Genomic DNA, 11664 nt, shown 5'->3' with positions numbered 1-11664 from the left:
TTAGATAATTCAGGATTTGCAGGTCAGTTTTACCTCAGCTCAAAGCAAGTAGCTCATTCGACACAATTTGTAAGTGTGTAGGACTATAATGATCAGCGTGGAATAAATCACACAACCTGTTGCCCACAATCACAATGCCCTGAGGTGAAATGCCTAAAGCAGCCACAATAGCTCAGAGAGCCGCTTCTCCCTTTGGGTGTCGACCCGAAACGACAACCATTCCTTCTCTCCCGAGATGCTGCCTGTCCCACTGAGTTACTCCAGCATTTTGTGTCTGTCTTCCGATTTAAACCAGCATCTGCAGTTCCTTCCTACATACTTTTTGAAGTGTCAGCTATTTCCTTCGCTCCATAGATGCTGCTGCACCCGCTGAGTTTCTCCAGCTTTTTTGTGTACCTTCGTTTCTCCAGGATCTGCAGTTCCTTCTTAAACACCCCCTTTAAAAGAAGCTGTGTAGGAAGGAACTGCAAATGCTGGTTTAATCCAAAGATAGACACAAAAAGCTGGAGTAACAGAACTCTTCATGTTCATCAGAGAAAGATGCGGAGGAACAGGCTTACAGAGGTTTTAAATTTCCCAATTCTAATTGGGATGGACTTAGTACAAGTGACTGAGAATGGGAGGAAGTTTCTTGTTATTTTTATCGTAGCTATAAAAAAGGAGACAGAAAAAGAATAGAAAAGAAATAGAGAAGTGGGTGATATCAGAAATTGAGAAAAGGAAAATTAGGAAAGAAAGAAAACGAAGAGAAAAGAAGCAGAGGTAGAAAGCAGAAGAATAAAGGAGAGATAGCTATTTGTTATTCTAGTACATATTGGCATGTATCCTAGTATATATTGGCATGTATCCTAGTATATATTGGCATGCCAATATATACTAGGCACCTATGGTACCATATTATTGTACTTACTTCTAATAAAAAGTAAAAATAAAGAAAATAAAAAATAAAAAGAATGGGAGGAATTTGTTAACTATGTACAAAACAGTTTTTGAGACTGTTTAATCGGTCCTAATAGAGACTTCTCCTAAGCGACGATCACCTCTACAAACCCACAACCTCAACTACCAAGAAAGACGAAGGCTGCAGCTATATAGCAAATAAACCACTAACAAGTTTACCTCTCAGCCACACACTATCCCGACGTTAAAATAGGTCAAATCGTTACTAGGTCTAAAAGCTGTAACTTTCTAACGGCACTCTGGAAATACCGAGACCACAAGGATCTCATTGATTCATGAAGGTGGTTCACCAGCATCATACAAAATGCAGCACAGCGGTAGAGTTGCTGCCTTACAGCGCCAGAGACCCGGGTTCCATCTTGACTATGGGTGCTGTCTGTATGGAGTTTGCATGTTCTCCCTGTTCCACAGTGGGTTTTCTCTGGGTGTTCCGGTCTCCTCCCACACTCCAAAGACGCGAGGGTTTGTAGGTTAATTGGCTTCTGTAAAATTGTCCCCATGTGTGTGGGATAGAACTAGTGCACGGGCGATCGATGGTTGGCACGGACTCAGTGGGCCGAAGGGCGCGTTTCCAAGCTGTATCTCTGAACAAAACTAAAATGTGGGCCTTACCAGTGACAGCCATAATCACACAAAAGAATTTGAGAACATCTTGGACTTCAGCAAACGAAATTAGAAAATGCTGGAAGAATTTAACAGGTCAGGCAGTTTCCATGGTGATGGAAGCAAAGAGTCAACATTCCGGGTCAATGACACTTGATTGGAACGGAAAGTTAGAAATCAAAGATGCAGTGAAGGGAAAAACTGGAGAATGTCTGTGTTAGAGTGAGCATCAAAGTTGTCAAGGTAAAAGTTTCTTCAGTGCTTTCATTTAATACTTTAACACTTGGAAACAGAACAGAAACAAAGGCACAAACTGAAACCTAAATTTCCCGACAACATGATAGTCCCAAGTTGAAAAGGGTACAGAGAAGATTTACGAGGATGTTGCCAGGACCCGAGGGTCTGAGCTGTAGAGAGAGGTTGAGCGGGCTGGGATTCTATTCATGTTCATACGCTGAAACAGGCCCTTTGGCCCACTGATTCTGCGTCGACCTGTACTAATCAAGAATCTATCTATCTCCGCCGTAAAAATATCCATTTGCCTCAACAGCCTACTGTGGCAATGAGTTCCACAGATTCACCAACCTCTGACTGAATAAATTCCTCCTCATCTTCTTTCTAGAGGAACGTCTTTTTGTTCTGAGGCTATGACCTCTGGTCCTATGCTCTCCCACAAGTGGAAACATCCTCTACACATCCACTCTATCCAGGCCTTTCACTATTCCAAGGAATGTTGAATTATGAGGGACGGTCTAATTGAGGTGTACAAAACCATGAGAGGAATAGATCGGGTAGACACACAGGGTCTCTTGCCCAGAGTATGGGAATTGAGAACTAGAGAAAATAGGTTTAAGGTGAAGGGGAAACGATTTAATAGGGACCTGAGGGGTAACATTTTCCATGAGGCTGGGACTATCGCAAATTTTAAGAAGGAACTAGATTAAGTGGGACCCGTTGGGTCCCATTCCAACAGGGGAGGCCTGGTCCCCCAACGCAACATTCTACATCTCCACCAATTACAATATTTCGCCACTCACGCATAGCCCCCACTGCACTGGCGCGGCTGACAGGTTCCCATTGTGACGCCCCTGATCCCCCCTGATTTCCCCCCTCCCCCTCCCCCCTCCCCCCCCCCCCCCCCCCCCCAATCTGCCCCCCCCCCCCCCCCCCCCCCCCCCCACGCACTCACTCCATCCACCCTTCAAACCCCATCCCCCCACATCGACTATTAGCGGCTCTCCAGCGGCATAGCCATTCCCTCTCATTGGGGTCCATTGTGACGTAGAACACAATAATAGACAATAGGTGCAGGATATGGCCCTTCGAGCCAGCACCGCCATTTAATGTGATCATGGCTGATCATCCCCAATCAGTACCCCATTCCTGCCTGCTCCCCATATCCCCTGACTCCGCTATTTATAAGAGCCCTATCTAGCTCTCTCTTGAAAGCATCCAGAGGACCTGCCTCCACCGCCCTCTGAGGCAGAAAATTCCACAGTCTCACAACTCTCTGTGAGAAAAAGTGTTCCCTCGTCTCCGTTCTAAATGGCTTACTCCTTATTCTTAAACTGTGGCACCTGGTTCTGGACTCCCCCAACATCGGGAACATGTTTCCTGCCTCTAGTGTGTCGACGCCCTTAACAATCTTATATGTTTAAATGAGATATCCTCTCATCCTTCTAAACTCCAGAGAGTACAAGCCCAGCCGCTCCATTCTCTCAGCATATGGTAGTCCCGCCATCCCGGGGATTAACCTTGTAAACCTACGCTGCACTCCCTCAATAGCAAGAATGTCCTTCCTCAAATTAGGGGACAAAAACGGCACACAATACTCCAGGTGTGGTCTCACTAGGGCTCTGTACAACTGCAGAAGGACCTCTTTGCTCCTATATTCGACTCCTCTTGTTATAAAGGTTTTCTTCAAAGCCTGCTGTACCTGCATGCTTACTTTCATAGACTGATGAACAAGGACCCCCCAGATCCCGTTGTACTTCCCCTTTCCCAACTTGACGCCATTTAGATAGTAACCCTCTAAATGGTTCTGGGAGGGGTTACCTCCATGTGGACTGACAGCGGAGAAGACCAATCTGCTGATTTCATGATTCTTTAAACCTTCATAACTTTTGTAATCTTCCATCGATTGGAACAAAACTTGGTGACGTGGAGCAGAGGTGAACAGTGAGTGAGGTGGCAAAAGAATCTTAGCGATATACGGTAGCATTTGTGCGCAAATTTAAAAACAACGTAGACCGGAAGTGGTCAAGATGAGAGTTTTAGGAATAGTATAGAAGATAGATATAGATTAGACAGGTACGTGGATAGGACAGGTTTAGGAGGATCTGGTCCAAGCACAGGCAGGTGGGACAAGTATAGATGGGACATGTTGGTCAGTACGGGCAAGTTGGGCCAAAGGGGCTGTTTCCACACTGCATCACGCTATGACTCTATGGTTGCAGAGGGAAGAATATGGTGGTGATCTGATATTGTTGAACCCAATATTGAGACGTAGCGGCTGTATTAGAACATAACGCAGTACAGCACCGGAACAGACCATTCGGCCCACAACGTCTGTGCATAACGTCCGTGCCAAAGATGATGCCATGATAACTAATCACATCTGCCTGCACAAGATCCATATCCCTCCATGCCCTGCCTATCTAAAAGTAGGTATGTTAAAAAACTTACCTTCAGCGGCGCTGCAGTTCTGTCACTGCCCATGTGCGCAACTTCGGTGCCTTTGAGAGGGGGGCGGGTTTAAAATGCGATTTTTCTGCAGCCTATTCCAATCGATCTCTGTCAGGCTGTTTAGTTGCTAAAGAAAAATCGCTTCGACTGCCGTTTTATTAAGTTTATTAAAATTAACGCTGGATAATTTAATTGCTGGAGTAAAATTAAAATCATCTTCAAATGCCGTCAACGCCGACAACGGGACGGATCTCACGTAGGGGACAAGGCAAGGTATGCCATTTATTTTTTCATATAAACTTGCTTCTTAGGATGCCTTTAATCAAAATTTCAAGTTGTGAAGATGTCATTATGTAAATATACGAACCGGCAATATTTTTCCTGCCGATATGGGGTTTAAATTCACTGCAACCGCAATGTTCCAAACCAGCACGTTCCACAAAATCCCACTCGCAAGAATTAATTTACTGGAATTAAACACTAAAGTCCTTCCATTTGGCCTATAAATTCATGACAATGAGATTTAAAAATCATGTTATATTGTGAATTCTTGTGTGAATGTTATTTGGACACTTAGGCTTTTTAAAAATGTTAACCTTTTCTTAAGAAATGGATAGATGTTTAGATCTAGTAGTTGAATTTTGTAATTAGCTACAATTAAGTAACTAACTAATTATATGCTTTAATTTCAGGTCATCCAAGTAAGATTGTTTCATATTTGTTTCAGAATGCTTCAATCTATAATAACTGAAAATTTCATTCAGTTCTCTTACTTTTTAAGAAAGTTATGGGCTTTTGACTGTCCTCGATCACAGCTTTTGTGTTCAGTCAATGGAAAAGCAATAGGGAACAAGATGCTAATTTCCGAGTCGAGTATGAAAATGGCCATAACTTTTTTAATATTGAAGATATGAAAGTGAATTAGGTGTCAAATTAAACTTCTATGTTTTATGCTTTATCTGATGGGATAAATTACAGACTTGATTTTTAAAATCTCAAAATTTTGCAACATTGCTACTAAAAGTCTCTTAACCAAGGATTAAATAGGATATTTCGCTACTCATTACTGTAGCTGATCTATGTCCCACCATATACTTTTACTGCCGTCCTAATTGTCCACGACAACAGCAAACTGGGTGTCACCTGAAAACTTAACTCCAACCAACCCATCCACATTTTGTATCCAGATGGAACAAAATGCCTTGCCTTGAGATTATGTTGGTCATCATTGAAAAACATCCAGAAGTCCAAGCAGCTGCGTCTCGCCTGCAGTCCGCCTGTCTTTTTCTTTTTTTTTTGTTTTCTTTTGACTTGTTTTAGAAGGTTTTAATTTATTTTTAGTTGTGTATGGGTGGGGGGGTGGGGGAAACTTGTTTTAGTCTCTTCCTTCGGGGGGATGCGACCTTTTCTTTGTCATATCTCCGTCTCCGTCTCCGTCTCCGTCTCCGTCTCCGTCTGCGCTGAGGCCTAATCGCGGAGCTGGCGGCCTCCAACTGGGACCGACCTCGAGGCTCCGGAGGCAGAGCCAGGACTCACCATCGCGAAGCTGGCCGACTTCGGGGCTGTGGTGGCGCTGCAGCGGCGGCCCGACTTCGGAGCCTCGGAGGCTTCGGCCGCGGGCCCAGTGGACGACAACATCGGGAGCCCGCAGGTCCCAGGTTGGTGACCGATTCTCCGGAACTCCCGCAACAACAGCTTCGTCCGCTGGGCTGGACGGTGGCAGCTTCGTCCGCCCCGGGCCGCAGAGTTTGAAACGGCCCGTTTGAACTGGAGCTCGGATTCGGCCGTGGGACTCGAAAGCCTGGATCGCCTCAATGCAGAGGGAGAACAAGGAAGGAAGGGATAAGACTTTAAGACTTTTGCCTTCAATCACAGTGAGGAGGTGGCCTGGTAGACTCACTGTGGTGGATGTTAAACTGTGTTCATTGTGTGTTCTGTTACTTTATTCTCTGTCATGACTGCAAGGCACGTAATTTCGTTCAAACCAAAAGTTTGAATGACAATAAAGGAAACTTTATACTTTATACTTTATGTTGGAGATCAAAGACAGAAGGGGTGTAGAATGGGGGTAAAATGGGGAATATAACTGACAGGCAATTGGAAGCTCAGTTTCACCATTGCAGAATGAACGGAGCTGTTCTGCAAAACACTCACCCTATTTGCGTTTAGTTTCCCCAATGTGGAGGCGACCATATTATTGGCACCAAATGCAATGTACTCCATTGGAAGAAGGATGTTGCCAACACTCTTGGGCCTGAGCTATAGGGAGAGATTGGTCAAGCTAGGACTTTATTCCGTGGAGCGCAGGAGGCTAAGGGGTGATCTTATAGACGAGTGTACAAAAGAGGATTCATAAGGTCTTGTAGCCAGGTGAGGGAAATCAAAAACCGGAGGACATATGTTTAAGATGAGAGGGCAAAGATGTAATAGGGGCCTGAGGAGCAACTTTTTCACTTAGAGGTTGATGGGTGTATGGAATAAGTACCCAGAAGAGGCAGTTGAGGAAGGAACAATAACTACATTTAGAAGATACTTGGACAGCTACATAGATAGGAAATATTTAGAAGATATGGACCAAATGTGAGCAAATAGGATGAGCTTAGATGGAGCATCTTGGTCAGCATGGATGAGTTGGGCCGAAGGGCCTGTTTCCATGATGTATGAATCTATGACTCTCTAAGGGAAGTAAATAGCTGCTAAGTGAATTGCTCTCTGGATGGTGTTGTATCTCCCAATGTTGCACAGGAAGGTTTTGTGAGAAGGGAAGTTGATGGAGATGGAAGAGTGGTGTTAAGGAAGCTCAGTTTAGTGTAGTTTAGTTTAGTTTAGCTTAGCTTAGTTTAGCGATACAGCATGGAAACAGGCCCTTCGGCCCACCAAGCCAATGCTGACCAACGATCCCCGTACACTAGTTCTTTCTTGCTCACTAGGGACAATTTGGGAAAGCCAATTTAAGCCACAAATTTGCATGTCTTTGGAGTGTGGGAGGAAACCGGAGCACCCGGAGAAAACCCACGCAGTCTCGGGGAGGACACACAGCACCTGTAGTCAAGATCAAACCCAGGTCTCTGGCGCAGTAAGGCAGCAATAGACAATAGACAATAGACAATAGGTGCAGGAGTAGGCCATTTGGCCCATTCAATGTGATCGTGGCTGATCATCCCCAATCAGTATCCCGTTCCTGCCTTCTCCCCATATCCCCTGACTCCGCTATTTTTAAGAGCCCTATCCAGCTCTCTCTTGTAAGCTTCCAGAGAACCTGCCTCCACCGCCCTCTGAGGCAGAGAATTCCACAGACTCACCACTCTCTGTGAGAAAAAAGTGTTTCCTCGTCTCTGTTCTAAATGGCTTACACCTTATTCTTAAACTGTGGCCCCTGGTTCTGGAGTACTACTGCCACGCCACAGTGCCACCATTGGAAACGTGAAACAGGAGGGGAGAGGAAAATGTGCAGTGGAATGAGTTTTCTTTGTAGGAAGGAACTACAAATGCTGGTTTACACCAAAGATAGACACAAAAACTGGAGTAACTCAACGGGACAGCCAGCATCTCTCAGCCTGGCCAGTCTGAAGAAGGGTCTCGACCCGAAACGTCACCCGTTCCTTCTACCCAGAGATGCTGCCTGTCCCACCGAGTTACTCCAGGATTTTGTGTCTATCCTCTAATGATTTTTTTTGTCACCAGTCTTGTTTCTCTTTCCCTGGGTCCAATCGAGTTGTTTCTTTCAGTAATATCTGCTTTTACTTTAGATTTACAGCAGCTGCAGTGTTGTATTTTTTTTGCTTCTTTGAACCTGACCAGTTCAGAAATTCAATGGAAATTCATGTCATTCCAGTAGCTAGTCAACAAATTCCTTCTTCTACAGCCAAGCTTTCAAAGCAAGTGCTTCCTTTAAAATTCCACAATCTTTAAACAAAGGAAACTCTGATCACATAACCAAGCATCTCCACATTCAGAACTGCACTGCGTTGATGTTAGCAGACAAAATAATGGACATTTTCATATAAATGCAAAGGATTGAGGTGAAATGTAGAAAAAGATTCACTGGCTCAGTGCAAGGTCGACTGTAAAACATGTGCTGGAATAGCAAAGCCGAAACAAACTCCAGGAATTACGCTAACCCTGTAGAGTCTAGGAACTGCAGATGCTGGTTAATACACAAAAGAACATGAAGTGCTGGAGTAACTCAGCAAGACATGCAGCATCCCTGGAGAACATGGATAGGTGACGTTTCAGGTTGAGGCCCTTCTTTAGACTCCTTCAGTTTTAAGAAGGTTCTCGACTCGAAATGTCACTATTACATTAACTCTGCAAAAGTGTGGCCAAAATGAATTCTATAAATATTCTTTGATTGCATCGCGATGTTTAAACATTGCTCAAAGCAATTAGAAAGGCCTGCTTCAGCCCTGTCGAGTGTCGTAGTCGTACAGCGTGGAAACGGGGTGGGAGATTGCAACTTTCACGTGGCCCTCCCCGCTTCGACTAATGCAATCAACCCGACAGTACACAAACAAAAAGATCAAAGAAAACAAGTTGACCAACAACTTTAGGCTGTGCACACCATACGCAGGAAGAAGAAGCGTGGAATCAAGCCATTCGCCCCAACTTGCCCATGCCGGCTAACATGCCCCATCTACACTAGTCCGACCTGCCTACATTTGGCCCATATTCCTCTAAACCTGTCCTATCCATGTGCCTGTCCAAACGTTTCTTAAACATCGCGATAGTACTGCCTCAACTACCTTCTCTGGCAGCTCGTTCCATACACCCGCCACTCTTAATGTAAAAAAGTTGCTCCTCAAGTTCCTATTAAATCTCTTTTCCCCCTCACCTTAATCCTAAATCCTCTTGTCTTCTATTTCCCGTACTCTGCGTAAAAGATTTGTGCAATTACACTTTCTATTCCAATCATGATTTTGTAAACCTCTGTAAGATCATCCCTCATCCTCCCGAGCTCCAACAAATAATGTCCTTGCATGCTCAACCTCTCCCTATAGCTCAGGCCCTCCAGTCCTAGCAACAGCCTCGTAAATCTTTTCTGCATCCTTTCCAGTTTCAGAAGGAGAAAGTTTTTTTTTAAATAATGTCGCTTCACCAAAATCCATCCCAATACTCAGAGCATTGATGCAAATAACTCAGCAATTATTATAATTTGTACCTGTTCCATCCTCATTTGAGCCAAACCCACAGATCAGTCTGATGTGCCGCACCCATTCATTCATCTCGTCCTCAGTTTTAGCTACCAGGAAGAATGTCCTTGCTGGGGTCTTCACTTCAAACACATAATTGTTCTGGAATTCCTTTTTCCTGAGCTTCAACCCGGCTTCAATATTATTGCACTCGGTGAGGTTTATCATACGCAGTGGTTTCTTAGAGTGATGGTTTTTGTAGTATTCAAGGACATCTGGGTTTCCACTCAGTCGCCCACTACGCAGCACAAACCAGCGTTTCCTCCAGGCCTGTAAAACACAGAGCACTCAGACTTAGACTCCATGGAAAGGGCAGGTTTTAGTTTGCTTTGTTTTCGTTTATTATTGTCACGTGTCAAGAGTCAAGAGTTTTTCTTCTGTCATATGCCCCAGGTGGAACAATGAAATTATTACATGCAACAGAGCAACAGAATATGTAAACATAGTACACTGTAAACAATGTAATAAATCAGAAAAAAGGTTCAGTGTGGGTATATATACATGTACACACACACACACACAGGTTACTGAAGGTTGAGAAGTTATGTTACAGTTGTACATTGGTGAGGCTGCACTTGTGATGTTATCACATTTACCCACTCACACAGACACTCACACAGACTGACACACTCACAGACACATACACACACGCACACAGACACACAGACACACACACACACACACACACACACACACACACACACACACACACACACACACACACACACATATATATATACCTGTGTGTATACACGTACGCACATAAAAAACAAACAATAATAGTACAAAAAAGATGAACAGAGCATATTAGTGGTTGTTGAAGTGTTTAATAGCCTGATGGCTGTAGGGAAGAAGCTGTTCCTGAACCTGGACAATACAGTTTTCAGGCTCCTGTACCTTCTTCCCAAAGTGTACCGAGGTACAGTGAAAAGCCTTTTGTTGCGTGCTATCCTAGCTTCACCTGAGTGCTTTGCATGCAGATGAGATCACACTGAATTAGTTTCAAGCAGAGATACAGCAGGGAAACAGACCCATCCCTGCTGTGGCTCTGAACTAAATGAACAGACCTCTAGTTCAGGATGATTACAGCTAATGGTTACACTTTAGTTACACAAGTAGGTGTCAGCTAACTGGTTACCAATTGGCAGACACGTGCGGGTTTAAGGCTATAGCAGATACATCATGTGCATTTATGGGAATCTTGCACCCATCCAAATGATATAAGATACGAATCTATGGAATGCCTCCTGCACGCTACAGCACAAGATAACGTTGTAATTCAGTGTTACTTCATCTGCATGCAAAGCACTCAGGTGAAGCTAGGATGCAAATTGTGACTAAACTCCAGCCAATTCAAGGCATAGTAGCCAAAAGCTCCACTTGTAGTGAACTTGGGTCTCAGTTAAGATGAATGGGAGCTGGGAATGGGTGGCACAGAGGCGGAGAGGTGGAGTTGCTGCCTTTCAGCGCCAGAGATCCAGGTTCAATCCTGGCTATGGGTGCTGCCTGTACGGAGTTTGTGCGTTCTCCCTGTCACCTCGAATGTTTAGTCAGGGTGCTCAGGCTTACTCCCACACTACATGTTTGTAAGTTAATCGGCTTCTGTAAATTGCAAATTGTCTCTAGTGTGTAGGATGGTGCTAGTGCACGGGGTGTTCACTGGTCGACTGGTCAGTAGGCCCGAAGGCCTGTTTCTGTGCTGACTCTCAAAGATCGAAAGAATGGGCACACCAGGTTCTACTGCGCACCCAGAGGCACCTTCTCCAACCTTGGGCACAACTTGGGGCAGCACAGTGGTTCAGCGGCATAGCTGCTGCCTCACAGCGCCAAAGACGCAGGTTCGATCCTGACTACGGGTGCCGTCTGTGTGGAGTTTATACTTTCTCCCTGTGACCGCGTGGGTTTTCTCTAGGTGTTCCACTTTCCTCCCTTATTCCAAATACGCACAGGAGTTTGTGTCACAGGAGTTGCGCGGCCTTAATTTGCCGCGGACTAGCGCCCGCCGGGGGCTTTGACCTCGACTTCGGGAGGGAAATGGAATGCAGGGGAGAGACAAGAACTTTGCCTTCCATCACAGTGAGGAGGAGAGCCACTGTGATGGGTGTTTATGTGAATAGTGTTGGTGTGTGTTTTGGTTCTTTTATTGTATGGCTGCAGAAACTACATTTCGTTTGAACCTCATGTGAGGTTCAAATGACAAATAAAGGTATTGTATTGTATTGTCAAA

At 44.7% G+C, this 11664-nt stretch overlaps 1 protein-coding gene across 1 annotated transcript in view; it reads right to left on the bottom strand.

The window, feature by feature from the left end:
- gab3 (GRB2 associated binding protein 3) overlaps positions 1-11664 on the bottom strand; it is a 131392-nt gene that overhangs the window by 42363 nt on the left and 77365 nt on the right. Inside the window, exon 2 of the mRNA XM_055643573.1 lies at positions 9407-9707. Coding sequence (XP_055499548.1) covers positions 9407-9707 — 301 coding nt within the window. The remainder of the gene's footprint in view (positions 1-9406; positions 9708-11664) is intronic.

Source organism: Leucoraja erinacea, chromosome 12, assembly GCF_028641065.1.
Source record: "Leucoraja erinacea ecotype New England chromosome 12, Leri_hhj_1, whole genome shotgun sequence".
Lineage (NCBI taxonomy): Eukaryota > Metazoa > Chordata > Chondrichthyes > Rajiformes > Rajidae > Leucoraja > Leucoraja erinaceus.
Note: the sequence above shows the minus strand (reverse complement) of the source record. Positions and strands in the feature narration are given on the sequence as shown.